The following is a 15,538-nucleotide window of genomic DNA, read 5'->3' as shown; positions in this document are numbered from 1 at the left end:
CCCCTTCCTCCCTCTCTCTCTTTCTCTTCCTCGCTCTCTAAAAAAAATTAAAAACAATAAGTAAAATTTTCCGTGACTCCCCAGTTAAGGTCTGATTTCCTTCTCATTGTGTTGGCCTACACCTACTGTTTAGAGACCCACTTCTCACTATCCTCTTTTCATAGGCCTTTTGTTCCATAATCCAAGCACTCTCCTTCCTTCCCGCCTCCCTTTCTCCTTTTCACCAATATTAACCAATGTTTTCTGTGTACCAGACACTGTGCTAGGCACTGGGGAACAGGTAATGGGCAAGCCAGGCAGTCTGGTGGGCAGATACAGCAGACAACTGAACACTACACAGTATGAGAAGTGTTGCAACAGGGAAAGTACAGGGAGCTGCGGGAGCACCCAGAAAGACATCAGGGAGTCCTTCCTGGGGGAGGTGACCCTGAGGTTAAGCCAAAGAATGAGTGGGAGCTAGTGAGACATATGGGGTAGTTAGTAATAACGAAGAAAAGGGAAGATGAGAGGAAGTCCCCAGGGAGTATGAAGAGCGTGCGCAAAAACTCAGGCAAGACTTTGTAGCTGTGCTCCAAGAGGTGTCATTCAGATGGATTCAGTGTGCACTGAGATTGTGCAACTCAGCAAACTTGCACAAAAGGGAAAGCAGTGTTTCTGGAAATGGGAGCAGGCTGGCATATCTCAGTAGGCTTGGTGGGAAGTTACTGGAAACTAATCCATGATACTTGAGAAATGAGGGGTACACGTGGGGACCTGGATGCCAGATAAAGGATGAGAACCTTCAACCTGTTGTGCAGGGTTCATCCCTCTGTGATGGATGCTTATGCCCCCATCTCTTTCCATCGGAATCCTCTGCAGCTCCAGAAAGCCTTTCCAGTTCCTCCTGTTGAAATGAGCCTCTTGCCTGCTGTCCTCTCACTGCACTGTGCTGTCCTCTGTTCTGAAAGGTCCCACCACTGCCCTGCTCAGAGCCCCAAGTGACCCTCTCTCTCCCCACCCACAACTCCTTTGGGGCTGAGTCCCTCTCACAGTTTGCATCCCTCTCGCCTTCTAGCCAATCAGTGGATGCTTAGGAAATGTTTGTGGAATAAAACAGTGTTTCCCATACTTTTGCAGTCATGCCCTGCGCTTATAAAAAAAAAAAAGATGGAGAAAGCCAGTGCCCTCTCTTTATATACATGTATTTATGCATTGCGACATCTAACATTTATTAGGTGTTTACTGGCTGCTACACTATTTTCAACATGTTACTTGTTTTAACTCCTTTAATCTTCAGTGCAACCCTGTGCAGTAGGTGTTCTTTTTTTTTTCCTTCCTACTTATCTTCATTATATAGATGAGTAAAATGAGGCACAGGAGTGAATTGCCCAAGGTCATGTATACAGAGCTAGCAGGTAGTGTAATTAAAAGTCAAATGTTGTCCTGACTGGGTGGTCAGCTGGTTGGAGCATCATCTTGTATACAGAAAGGTTTAGGGCTGATTCCTGGTCAGGGCGCATACCTAGGTTGCAGGTTCAATCCCTAGTCGGGGCACACACAGGAGGCAACCCATCAGTCTCCCTCCCTTCCTTCCTTCCTTCCTTCCCCCTTCTCTCTGTCCCTCTCCCTCTCTCCTCTGTCTCTAAATATCAATAAACATATCCTCAGATTATGATTTTTTTTAAATGTCAGATGTCCACAGTTCCTAAGATTTAACACACAAAAAAATAAAACTTCAACAATTAAAAAAGTCAAATGTACTGTCTCTTAATACCATTATGTTTGTAAGACAACTCTACACTGCTTCTGTAGGTGCTGATGAAGGAGAGGGAGGGAATTTACGTGTTTCTAATAGCATTGTATTTCACAGAAACCTCCTGAGTTATTGGGTACTTACTAAGGGGCCCAGCACCTGGCCAGGTGCTTTGCGTGTTGGCTCGGGAGTATTCAGGGCGACCCCGGAGGCCCGAGGCGATGTGGAAACATTAGTTTGGACGATGCCGCGGTGACCGGGAGGAAGGGAGAAGAAACAAGCGTGAGGCCTGGGAGGGCACCAGGCAGTTCCCAGTCCAGGGTCTCCGAAGTCTGTAATGGAACGCTTTACTTAGTTCTGGAACTATTTATTTCGTGAAGTTGACAGATTTACTCAGGAAGAGGCTGTAACAAATACCCTGAAACAACAGATCCTATTTCTCAACTTTTGTCTGAAATTGTATAACAGCTCAATGTGGTATGGTGCTGGTTATCTCCAGCTCATCAGAACCTCTGATTGGAGATTGTAAGACGTTTTTGGTTAATAAAAGATGAGGAAATTAAAGTATATTTACTTAATAAATGCAGCCTGGTCGACAAAATCTTTCCAAAACTTGGACCAATCACAAATGGGTTTCTCCATGGGGTGGTTTCGTTCAATTTAATAAACATTTGGCGAGTACTGACCCTAGGCTCCCGCTTCCTCGTGCATACTGTGGGCTCAGATTGAGTGTCTGTCGTCCTCATGACATCTGCATGAAGGGGGAAGGGTAGCCAGCCTACAAATGAGGAACTGGAAGTCATTTTCCCAAGATCACAGAGCTAATAGGAGGCTGGGTCATGATGCAAACCCCAATTCTGTTGAACTCCAAAGCCCACTCCAAGAATGCTCTGTACCCCCGGAATGTGCCATATGCTATTACGTGTGAGACAGCTCCAGATAACTCCAAATACAGTGGGGCAAACAAGATGTCAGAACTGAAGACAAGGTCAGAGGGAGGAATGATCACCCCCATGGTGACATGCCAGGGAAGGCGCTCTCGGGGTGAATTGGAAACACTGGTTTGGATGATTTTAAGGTGAATCACAGCTCAGATTCTTAGGTAAAGGAACCGAAATAGAGAGGGGAGTCACACAGGGGTTGTACTGTGGCCCCTGATCTGTGCTGCCTCAAACGCTCTTACTGAATTTCTAAAGGAACCAGCCAAACAGTGTACCCAGCAACTTTACAAAATGCTGCACCTGGAGTGACAAAAGGGTCAAGGAGCCTTCAAAATCCTGCAGGATTTGGTGACTGTGACTACGGGAGCTTCTCTTGGTGAACAGACCACAAAAACCTTTTTTTTAATTTAACATTTTTTTTTTCAAATTTCAACAATGAGCAGGTCTCTGTGCCACCGACCCCTGAGAGCACCACCAAATTTTAGGATCTCATGTCTGGGTGCAATATGTTTCTTAAGATTCAGTCTCTTTATACAACTGGATGGACCTGACTATGTTTTAAAACTTGTAGCAGTCAAGGTGGGAGACAAGAAGCAGCCCCTGCTGTTGTGTGGATGCAGTGTCTTGTACTGTAAACCTTTTTATGTCTGTGCTTATTATGTCCCCTCTCCCGTGGACGATGTGCTGAGCACGCCTGAAGGCTGCCCGCTGGTGGGACTGTGAACTGTCTGATCCCGAAAGTCTTGTCCCAGACTTTCACCTTCTCCTTCTGAACAGTGGGGAGTGTGCTCACGGAACTGAAAGGAAGCTGGGATTTTAGAATGAGAGAGTCCCGGCATGTTAGAAACTTGGAGTCGAACATACTGACTTAGTGCATTATAGAACTCAGTGAATATTAGTGTCCTAAAATTACAGACTTGTTTCATCTGAGACTATTAGAATTTAAGGATCCTAGTGTGTTTGACACCTGGAATTCACCTATTCAGCAAATATTTGGTGCCTAGTGTATGCCAAACACTATGCTAGATTCTAGGGATAGAGAATTGAAGAAGACTACTGAAGTTTTTGCTCTTAACCAGTTTGCAAAGAGTGTCAGGATTTAAGAATCTTAAAATGTTAGATTCTTAGAAAAGTAAAACATTAGAATGTTTAAATCCTGGAATTTCAGTGATGGAGAGGGGCCCTGGATCATCCTCTCCGGCAATCTCTACCTTTTTTATGATGCCCAGAACCTGTTCCAGGCATGTCTGGTACAAACCTCACTAAAAAGAACATCATTTTAGTTCCGTGACATTACATAATGGCCAGGTCGCAGGGACTCTGTGATCACCCGATGTGGCTTCTCATTTTACCGTGAGGCCATCGAGGCTTGGAGACAGGGCAGCTGTTTGATAGATAATAAGGAGCGCCAGGGCTAAACCTCAGGTTTTCAGGCCTCTCAGAGAACAGGCAAAGCCCGAAGGGCTTCCCTGTGTTTTCAAGGGTGCCCTCTTTCCAAACCTTGCAGACTTCTCTGCACCGAGGCCCCTCCTCTTCAGAAGGAGTTTGCACCAACTTTCTTTCTCAGCGGCATCAGCCCCGCCCCCGGGCCTTGTCGTGCAGTAGATCGACCAGTGTTGGGAGCCCTCCTCCCCCGTTGATGCGTGTTTTATTTTGCTCTCTCCCCATCCCCGTGTACCTCAAAACCAATTTTCATTATTTTTTTTCTGTCTGTGTTTGTCTTTGTGGTTCGCAGGTGCTCCCTTGCATTGTTCATCCGCTTCATCAACCCCTATTGAGCAGTCCCCCTCCCCGCCCCCCTCCCCTCCGGCCAATGAGAGCCAAAGGCGGTTGCTAGGCAACGGTGTGGCCCAGCCAACCCCGGACTCAGACTCTGAGGAAGAGTTTGTCCCTAATTCATTCTTAGTTAAAAGTGGCTCCGCCAGCCTGGGGGTCGCAGCGAACGGTAAGTCCCTCTTTCTTCCAAACTTTTGTGTTTTTCCCCCCTTTTGTTGGTGATGCTGATTAATGTGCCTGCTTGGGCCGCTTGCAGGGGTGGAAGGGCCTGGTGCATGGGGCGCTGGGGGTTGTTGGGGGCCAGGCGCAACTCTGCAGCTCAGGCAGCCGTGCTCCTGTCTGGCTGCGTGCTGCTGGGGTGTGCGCGGGCTAGGGGGCTGCTGTTCCCACCCGCGTGACAGATGTGGGGTAGACTGAGCTGTATGGATAGAGAGAGATGCACAGACAGACACAAGGAGACAGAAACATCGGGTAGAGACGGAGGCAGGAAAAATACAGACTAAGATGCTCTTGGAAAAAGAAGGAGGTTAAAACTAAAATAGCACCGATTGGCTGCCTACTATGTAGTGTCCCGGTTAACCATGAGAAAGATGCATGGAAGGATACTACTTGGATTCAAGGCTGGCTTTGGAAGTTTTAAAGTTTCACACTGCCCAGAGTCAGAGGGCCCTGAAGCTCCAAGCAGCTGCAGGGATGAATGCTGGCTGCAGAGAGCCACTGGGCTTAAGCACCCATGTGCCCATAATAAGCACTCTTCTAAGCACTGCTATGACTCTTTTAAGGAGAATCAGTAAGCAAGTTGGGGAGGAAGGTGAAGGACCTCCAGGTGGATCTGGTGCTGTGTGACCTGGGACCAGGTGCTTGCCCACTCTGTCCAGCAGAGGCCAGTCAACTTCTTTATAAGTATGCCCTGTAGGGGATTCACACCTCCAAGACAGGCGTGATATACAACCTCTGCTCTCTTTGAAAATCAGAGCGATCTTTGGCCTTGATGGTTCTCTTCTAACAGGATATGGGGCCCTGCATTCTCTTTGACCAAAAGCCAAACCATCCTCCAGGACCTTGTCCCTGTAATCCCTGAAGGTGGTGTCCTTTTGGTGGTTGGGATCACTTCTCCTCTGTACCTTTTAGCTGCTGGTGTTTCAAGTTATGCACAGAAACTGGAACCCTGGATTGGGAGGGAGGAAACCTGTGTTTCAGTCCCAGCTCTGTGGCTCACTGGCAGTTTCCTCAGCAAATCACAGTCCCTCTCTAGGTCTCAGTTTCCTCAGTGGCTAGTGATGGAGGAATCGCTAAGGTACTCTGACTTTATGAGTGCCATGTGGTGCTGGCTGAGGTGACCCTGCTTGTGGTCTTCTTGAAGTTACATGGGGTGGTGGGATATATACATATATATATAATGACATTCTTTGTTCATTTCTGAGTAAATAAGCTTTGCAGGTAAAAGAGAAGGAGGGATATTAAGGTCTTTTATCTACCCCTTTGCTGATTAACTGAATGAGAGCAATCACTTTGTTGCAAGTTCTGCAGCAAATTAATGGCCTTATTGCATTACTCGTGTGCAGGGAAGATAGGACTTTGGCTCACAGCTTTCTGCTCAGTTATGCTCCTCTGTGCTCCTGCTCCCCAGAGAACCTGGGAACTCTGGATTTCTTCCCTGGGGCCTTGCTCTGAATGTGCCACTCTAAAGGTTGATAATGGATGTGTTCCATGACTGAAGGGAGAGTCCTGGGTCCTCAGTGCTCTGCTGCTCTGGTGTTAGTGGGTCATGAGAGTGCCAGTGATTCTCACCCCACATCCGGACCCTGCCTGCTACCTTCCTGTCCCTGAGCCCAAACTCAGGGGTCTTCTATCAGCTCAAGAGCCTGCTGGGACTGGCATGTTCCCAGTGTAGCAAGTGAAGGCAAGTGGGCCCTGCTACATAGTGGGACCAGTTAGGTTGGTCCACTGGGTCCAACCTAAAACGGTTGACTTTTTTTTTTTAATGAAAATAATGTGAAGTTATTTTAATGGGATTGTCTTTATTGTTTTTATTATGGACAATTATAAAAGTAACAGTGCTGGTTAACATTCAAATAATAGAGAAAGGTAAAAAGTGAAATTCTCCTGTAATCCTTCCTCTCAAAAATAACCACTTTTAACAGTTTGGTGCAGGGCCTCACAGGTGATTTTCATGTAGTGCTAACTGAATGAATGATGAATGAATGAATGAATGATGAATGAGTGAATGAGTGAATGAATGAATGATCAAGCTGTACAAACTATAGGAGAAACACAATGCAGTCAAGAAAACAAAAGCCATAGAGTCAAACCTTCTGAAGCTGGGTCTCTGATATGTGACCTTGGGCAAAACACCTAGCTTTTCAGAACACCAGTTGCTCCACAAGGGAAGTGGAGAAACTTTTCTAGGTTGCTGTGGAGTTTAAAAATGCTAAAGGTGATAAACTTCCTTATCTCTCTTCCCTCTTCACGCCCCCACCTTCTTCCACTAATTAAGGCTTTAGAGACCATCCTAAATGGATTAATTGCTCTGGAGGCCTGCTCTCGCTGAGACTTACTACAGAATGTACTTTAAATGACAAAAGCAGCCCCTCTGGCTCCTAAAAGGTGAAAGTGATGGGTTTCCTGCGGTGGGAGCTGACTCAGCACCCTGCACTCAAACACATCTGTGCCTCTGGGAAGCGCCTGCGGGGAGCTGGGGCTGTGCGCTCTCCAGTGGCTCCCAGGGGGCCCTCTGCCCTCAGCTGTGTCAACTCCGCCCCAAGGCTGCTCCACGCCTCAGAACCACCCTGCTAAAATCCCCATGTAAAGTGCAAGGAGAAGCATGGGCATTACAGAACTGCTCATTGTCCCTGTGGAAAAGAAAACAGGGGAAGTAGGTCTTTCTGTCATCAAAATCCTAATCCACCCCCAAGGATAACCATCTAGAAATCACTGATCTATATAAAGAAAGATTGCCCTAAAATATCAACTAGTCACAGTTGAAAAGCTAAGGAAGTGATTAGGATTAAGTAGGTATTTGTCCCTACCCATAGAAACTTTTCAGAATAAATATTAAACCTTCCCTGAATTGTTCCCATCTAAATTCTAAAATAAAGGGCCTTTAAAAACTTCAGGATCAATACTGAAGAGGGTCAGGGAATAAATAGCCCAGAGAAAGCTGTCAGTTTCTCAAAGCTGAGGTGGGGTCTGGGTGGGTGGGGGGATTTATGTGTCATAAGCACCTTCTGTGTGTCTTTTCTTTATTTACATTGTCCTATTTGAGCTTCCATGTATCTTCACCAGTCGGTGGGCCAGTGACTTGCTCGGATCTCCATTCCTCTTAAGGGGCATCGCAAGGATGCAAACCCAAGCCTACGGGATGCTACATCCCCGTTTTCTTTTCGGTATCTATTTTTTCTATTTTATTTGTTTTGTTCTGTTTCCAGTCCCAAATCCTGTTATTTCTATGTGTTCTCTTTAGTAGGAAACTAGAGAAGGTAAGAGGAATTTCAAAAAAAAAAAAAAGTTAAAAAGCTGATTTTAAAAGAATGACAAGTTGCTGGACTCCTGTTACTCACCCCGCAAACCTTTACGAAGCACTTATGTCAGAGGTGTTTTAGTTCATTGAATCTCATTAAACTTCTAATTTACCTTGTGACGTAGCCATTTTTAGTTTCATTAAAGCAACAGAGGGCCAGATAGGTTAAGTAACTTCCCTAAATCACAGTATCTAAGTGCTAGATCAGGAGTTGAACCCCTGATCTGTATGATACCAGGGAGGGCAATTAGTTCCATTGTGTTTTGGTGAGCACTGTTAAGATTCTCAAATCAGACCAGATGACTTGGGCACTAAATTTTGATGCTGCTTCATGGGAGAGTTGTATCCTCCCCGGGCCCTGGGCCCTTCCTGCCTCTGCCACAGGTTTCTCAAGCTGGTCACGCTGCTCAGCATCACTGCTGTTTGGCAGTTTCATTGACTTTCTCGGGGCTTAAGCTGCCGGGCTTATTGTTTTGACTTCCAATCCAGTGGAGGAATGTTTATTTTTCTTTCTAAATGGGAAACACTGCTATGCATGCAAGCTGCCTCCAAAAGTGTGCTCTTAAAACCAAACTAATTTAGAACCAATCCAGTCGGTCTTCTAGTGTCCTCTGAAGTCAGATTGTGAAATCAGAAGGCAAAATTGTGCCTGTTTCCTACTGCTGAGGTCCAGTGAGACTTTTGTCTTGTTTCACTGAGAATTTCACGGAGCCTGTTTCCGTCCTCGCAGGCCAGCTGCAGGTCCTTGGGTTTGTGTGCTTCCGAGTTCCAAGAGTGAAGGGACCCAAATGGGGGGTGCGAAGTCTTCAGACAACTCTCTCAACTCTCTTGTATCAACAGATGCCTGGTGGTCAATAAGTTCTTATACCAGCCATGTAGGGAAGCACCTAACTCCCCGTTTAAAAAAAAATTGATTTCTTCTTTTATTCATTCATTCATGATGACATTTGAAATATTTTGGATATTTTCGAGACAAAGGGGAGTAAAGGGCATTCTAAGTAAAGAAACTCTATAAAACAGATACCTAATTTATGGGGTGAAAAGCCCTTGAGTGAACCTCTTGGAGTCAGAAGCTTTTCAGAATTCAGAAACATTTGAATATAGGGAAGGAGATGGTACACATATACTGTATTCTTCGTAAAATCCTTAGACTGCTGGGATGGTCCATGGTAATCAAACATTAATATTTCTGCAGCAAAACATATGATAATTGTAAGACTGAGCCTCATGTCAGTTCAGATCAGGTTTTCCCACCGAAAGGGTATGGATACAACTCTCGGTCATAGAGTTATAGAATGGTGGCTAATGGATGGTGATCCTGATCTGTGCTTTTTAAAAATAGGAAACATCTGGCCTCAGAAAGGGTTAGTCACTTGCTCACGGTTATAGAGACAACTGGATAACTTGATGGCTAAAAGGCATAATACAGGTGCAAGTCGATAACGGGGAAGATGTATAGAAGGGCTCATTGCTTATCCATTAAGACCGTTTGGAAACGCCAGGTGTCCTCTGCTGCAGACGTTGGAGCTCAAGAGGCCAGAGCCAGCAAGCTGGCTGGCTCACAGGCCTGGGAATTCAGGACGGTAAAGGCCAAACACTTCATTTTCCAAAGTCTAGAACTTAGCAACTCTGAACTCTTAAGGAACTTTTTAAGCCCTAGGGTGTATGGACTCTCTCTCTCTCTCTTTTTTTACTTTTTGTTTTTCAATATCCTGCTGTCTTCTATACAGACTCCCCCTAATAGTCTAGAGACCTGACTATTCCCATGTCTGGTGTCCTTGTCCAACTCCAAGTTCCTTGAGGTAGGCTTTGTCCACAGCTGTATTTTCAGTCCTGAGCACCTGTAGATGCTAAAATCAAAATGGAAAAGGATTGTTGATTTTCTCTCTTCTTCCTCCCCCCAGCCCCCTCCCACACAACATCACCCCTAGGGACTATATCATGACCCACATACATGAGGTAACTGCAGAGACTCACAGAGATGAAGCAGTTTGCCCAAGTGCAGAGTCAAGATTCAAAGCGTGGGCCCAGACTCCAGGGCCCTTTCCGCATTACCGGGTACCTCCCTCAGCTAGACAAGTCCTCGCCTGTGGCCTCCCACCAGGGACAGGAGACCCCGCCCCCATCACTGGGGGCAGTGGGGACAACCCCAGCAGGTTCGCCTCCGTTTCTGGGCAGTTTACACAGCCCTCTTTGATACATTACCTCAGGCAAACTCTGGTGACTCTAATTTAATTGCCACATTGGCTTTCTAGGAGGTAAAGCTTCTTCCTGACCTTGCAAAATAAACAGGTCACATTTTGAATTAATGTAATCGAATGGCCTGGGAGAAACAGCGCCTTCTAATTAGTCACTCACGTGACACGATTGTAGACGCTTTGCAACTCCGTTTCCACTAATTTCCCCAAATACCATTGCATTAAAAGGTACAAAAATAACATTTTTTGGTGTATTCCTTGATTGGATCTAGGAATTCCCAGATCACCCCCCCAAGGAAGGCACATTAGCTGTGTGTCCAGGCTTTTTCCATCTGGAAACTAAGCCTGGTTTGTGTCCCCGCTGAAATGTCAGTGACCTGCTTTGTGGTGCCCTCACCAACACCCGACTACATCTTACAGCATCTCCTGACACTTCAGGGCCCAGACTGCTGAAGAGATGCCTGGACAGAGGCCAAGGCGAGTTCGGGAGGTTAGTTAGTATAACTAACATTTGCATAGTCCGCACGTTCCCGTTCCCATTTGTCATCTCTTCGGATCCATAGCACAGTGCCACAAGGATGGCCCTACTGTGTGCTGGAGGGACGGGCAGAGTGAGAGAGGGAAGCTGCTCGGCCCAGAGCTGCCCCTTCACTGCGCAGCTGAGAGCCAGGTCAGTCTGACCAGCGAGGCCCGCTGCCCACTGTGTCAGCTCAGTGTTCCCATTGTAAACCTCACCCGGAAGAGCCTCGCCCTCGTCCAGCCCGGGCCATCCTGGAAGCCTGCTGGTGAAGAGGCACGTGTCTGGAGCGGCAGACCTGGCTTCTGGGCCCAGCACTGCCTCTAACCTGCAGCAGGGGCTTGCAAGAGCCTTGTCTTTTGCTTCCCGAGCTTCCTCGTCTGGACGGTGAGAGCACTGGTTTGGATGAGCATTTCCCAAGGCTTGCATATTTCTTTCTGGGTCACTGTCAGCCTGTCCTGTAGCAGTGTCCTCACCTAGACAGTTATTTATTTTACTTCCTTTTAAACTGCCTCCTTTCTAGAGCTTTTTTTATACCTAAATGAATTTATGTATTTTCTAAGGAAATTGTATACTACTGCTGCAATTCACTTGCCACAAGTAGAAGGTAGCTGAAAAAAAAAATGCAGTGGAAGCAGGTTATCACATTCTGGAGAGAGAACACCTGCTCAAGGGCACTGAGCAGAGACCCGCCTGTCTTTGTAAAAAAGGGACTTTGGCAAGTGGTAGGTGTTAAAACCACTAGTACCAGAGACTTGCTCCTCCACATCATCAAGGGGATTGAAAGAAAATGGAAGCTGTCCTGCCTGTGAGCGTCAGTGTGATTTAAGGTCTGTGCACACTGGTGTTACCCAAAGTCATGTCCATAGGATACACGGCAACATGGCTCCTGCCACGGCTCCATCTAGGCCAGGAGTGTCAAACTCATGTTCACTGGGGGCCACATCGGCCTCGTGGTTGCCTTCAAAGGGCTGAATGTAATTCTAGGACTGTATTAATGTAACTGCTCCTTAACTAGGGGCAAGGAGCGCGGTGCTGCCGCCGGGTAGAAACAAGGTGCCCGGCCGGATAAAACCAGGTGGACAGCCCGGTTCAGCTGGCAGGCCTGGTGTTTGCCACCTGTGCGCTAGGCTTTTAATGCTGCAGCCCTGCAGCCCGTTCACCTTGAGAATAAACATGTCTTGCTGCTCCCAGGACCTACCCCTCTTTCCCTTCCTAAGTGTAGTCTGTTCTGAGTGTCTGTTCCCACCCTCCCCCTCGAGGCCTCCCGCCCTCTGGCCCTGTCATCAGGTCTGAGCTGGGTGCTTTGCACTCAGCTGGATCCCCCATTACTGGTTAATGGCTCCCAGTTTGGACCAGAAAACCATGTGGCTTTCTCTTCTTCCCTCCCCCTCCTCCCTCTGAACTGCCATTATTTATATAGGTGTTTGAGATTAAACAACTACAAAAAAAAAATCCCTCTGCTTTAAAAGGCCTGAAAGGACTGAGGGCAGAGGAAAAACAGAAATAGCATCATGTGGAGCCGTGGGAGGGAAAGATAGATTACGGAGGTCTACAGATCTTTGCTGTGCTGTGTGGCCAGGAGTAAGTTGCTTAACCTCTCAGGGCCTCAGTTTCCTCCTCTGTAAAATGGGTATTGGCTTTAAGAGTGCTTCACAAAGTGGTTGTGTAAATGAGAAAATAGGGGCAAGACTTCTAACATGGAGATTGTGATGAAATAGGTGCCCAGTGAATGATAGCTTTCTTATTTTTCTGGAACCCAAAAGTTTTTGGACAGATATCTCTGGAAGGCAGGCAGATTCCTAATACCCCCACTCCTCTAGGCTTGTGGCACCACAGTGAACAGTGCTGTCTTGGCGTGCTGAGCTTTAATTCCCCTCCTCTTTCCTAGAGATTTCCAGAGATTTAGGATGGGTGAGTGAGCCCAAGGCAGCAGCTAAACAAACACAGCAGGGGTTCTTGGAAACCAGGCCTCCGCCTTTTTGCTGGGGCTTCCTGCCTGGCCTTCCATTCCCTGCAGTTCCCACTGTGATGCCTTTTCCTTCTGGTCGGTGGGCCTTCCCCCTCCGAGTTGAAAGGAGATGAAAATGACTGGTAATTCATTTATGCTTCTCTCCCTCGCTCCTGAACGGATCATATTTCTATAAATAACTCTGGGAAGTTGCTGCATAGGTTAACAACAGTAAGACATGTATTTGTACCCCCAGAAGCCCCTCTTTAGTTGCTGTCAAGGCTCTGAGGGATTATACGGCTGATGTGCACTCGGTTCCCCTGCCCGCTAGTGGGATGACCTCACCTGATCTCACCTCTCACCAGTGCCACCCTTCTGTGACATGGGGGATGAGAACAGCAGCCTGGGACTTGTTCAGCAGGTGCGATAGGATGACATCTCAGACACTGAGACAACTGTCGGGGCCCACTGTTCACTGGTCTCCCCTTTGATCTCTGGCAGAGGATGGGGTATGATTTCAGTTGGTGAGGGGGTTACCTGGTCAAAATTTAAGTTGTGATCACTTCCCTGCTGTCATCCTGAGAATGAGCAAAAGTGGAAGTTGAGTTGGTTCTTATCTATTTGCTAGTTTTTTTTAATTCTGCACCCCTGAACCAAAACATTTCCTCTCCTCGCTGGCCTCCCTGCCTGCCCTCTCTCCCTTTAGTCAGTCCATCTTGGCACTGTCCCAGGGCAATCCTTCAAAGCCCAGATGCCTGTCCCACAGCCCTCTGGCGACTCCCCGCTGGTTCCCCACTGCTGGTCACCTCAGGGCCTAACGCCGCAGCAGAAGCTCTTCCTCGTGGAGCCCTTCCCGCTCTCTCGCTACTCGGTTCTGTACTCCTGCTAGGAGCTATGGCCACAGAAAACTAGCCCAGCTCACAAGGGGCAGAGAGCATTCCCAATGCCCAGTACAGGGCCTGTGGTGAATGTCTGGAGATAATAGGGAGCAAAGGCTTGTGAACATTCAAAAAATCTTATCAATTTAGAATGAGAACGGGGTGGGGGGGAGGTCTTTCTGATTTGAAGTGATATGCAAAGAAATGAAGCTTGTTTACGGTTCAGAACCAATTCCATTCAGCACATGATTATTATTAAAGACCTACTGTGTGCCAAGGCCTGTGGAGGATAGAAGGCAGTCCACTCACCTGTACACTGTCAGGGAGACAGGCGCCTAAACAGCTCTGCCCTAAAGCAGGAGTCCATGAAGGGTACAAGGTGAGGGCTGCTGAGGTTTGATGCAAATTGGGAGTTTGTAGGGACTCTTCTGGAGAAAGGGGGTAACTCCCTGAAGGGCACAGGCAAGTCTGCACAGTCGGTCTGTACCCAGAAGGGAGCTGTAGGTTTATGGGTCTGTAAAGCTGCCGTGGATGGAAACGTGTCCTCCCAAAAGTCATATGTTGAAGCACTAATGCACCCCCCCACTCCCCAGCCACCACGTAACTGAACTGGAGATAGATATACCCTTTGAAGAGGTGCTTGAGGTTATACAGGTCAGGAGGGTGGAGCCCTGACCTGAAGAACTGGTGTGCTCGTGAAGGAGGAGGAGACAGCGGCGCTCCCCTGCTGCCTGCGCTGTGACAGGGGGAGAAGGTGGTCGTGGGGAAGCCAGCCCAGAAGAGAGCGCTCGCCGGAAACCACACCCGCTGGGCTCCGGAGCTCGACTTCCCGGACTCCAAAACGATGAGAACTAAATGCCCGTTGCTTGCACCACCCAGTCAGTCTCTGGCCCTTGGCCGTGGCAGCCTGAGCAGATGAAGACAAGAACCCGGGTGGTGTCAGGAGGAGCTAGGTGTTCATACTTCGCTTGTCGGTTATTTGTGCACAACCAAATTCTCCCGGCCTAAATGTGGGGTCTTGCAGCACGTATTTCCTAAACACTCGTTCATCCGTTCCTTCATGCTTTCAGCAGTTTTTTTTAAGTGCATGCTTTAGGTAGGGTCCTTTGCTGTAGGGTCTGACCGGTGGCCATCTGTGCCCTCCGTGTGTAGTTATGTCCTTAGGGGACAAGCGAAGGGGACCCCAGGAGCTGCTGCCGCAGGGGCAGGGGTGGAAGGCAGAGCCAGCGCAGCAGGGCGCCATCCCCACCCTGCCTCCTTCCCACTCTCAGGGAGCAGCAGCCCCTTTCCTGCACGTCTCTGTTTCTGTGACTGGAGGTGGGGGATGGCAGGAGCAGTGGGGCCAGAGGGCAGGTTTGCTGCTCTATGTCCCACTCATGTCAGAGCGTACTGAGAGGGGTGGAGGTGCAGGGTTAGCCTCAGGCGCCAGGAGGGCCTGGCACACCGTTGGGTTGTATAACCGAAGAGCAGGTTCCACTACTGCGCGCCCCCAGGGTGCCAGGTGTGTGCTAGGTGTTGCACCTTCCCCACGAAATCTGTACGGCAGCTGGGCTCTGGGGCAGGAGAGTTAAGCCTGTGCATTTGAATTTTGGCTCCCTCACTACCAGCTGAGATCTTTAGCAAATGATTTAACGTCTGAGTTCCCCTTTTTCCTCCTGTGTAAAATAGGGGTAATAATGAGACCTGCTCCATAGGCATTAAATTCAATGTGAAATTATCTATGAGAAGTGCTTAGCAAAGGACCTGCATATTATAAAGTTTTCCATGAAAACTGCGGTTGTTACCATTGTTTCTCTGTTTACTGTTTTACCAAACTGAGTCTCAGAAATATACAATAATTTGGACATCAGATATAAGTGGCATTTTGCATCCCAGGGGTGCCTAGCCTCTCGGTCCAACTTGTTCTCCCCCAACCAAGCCCCCTTCTCTCTCTATCAGCCACCTCCCCGCTTTCCTCACAACCCTCAGAAGCCAAAGCTTTCAGGACGCCCCCCCAGGAGATCAGAGGTTTCTTTACACCAAGCC

General features: G+C 47.9%; 1 protein-coding gene across 1 annotated transcript in view; it reads left to right on the top strand.

Annotated features, from left to right (window-relative positions):
- TENM4 (teneurin transmembrane protein 4) overlaps window positions 1–15,538 on the top strand; it is a 725,358-nt gene that overhangs the window by 444,063 nt on the left and 265,757 nt on the right. Inside the window, exon 6 of the mRNA XM_037138546.2 lies at window positions 4,409–4,618. Coding sequence (XP_036994441.2) covers window positions 4,409–4,618 — 210 coding nt within the window. The remainder of the gene's footprint in view (window positions 1–4,408; window positions 4,619–15,538) is intronic.

The sequence above is a fragment of the Artibeus jamaicensis genome, unplaced genomic scaffold, assembly GCF_021234435.1.
Source record: "Artibeus jamaicensis isolate MK-2021 breed Jamaican fruit bat unplaced genomic scaffold, CSHL_Jam_final contig_64, whole genome shotgun sequence".
NCBI classification, from domain to species: Eukaryota; Metazoa; Chordata; class Mammalia; order Chiroptera; family Phyllostomidae; genus Artibeus; species Artibeus jamaicensis.
The sequence above is the reverse complement of the archived record's forward strand: the minus strand, read 5'-3'. Positions and strand labels throughout refer to the sequence as shown.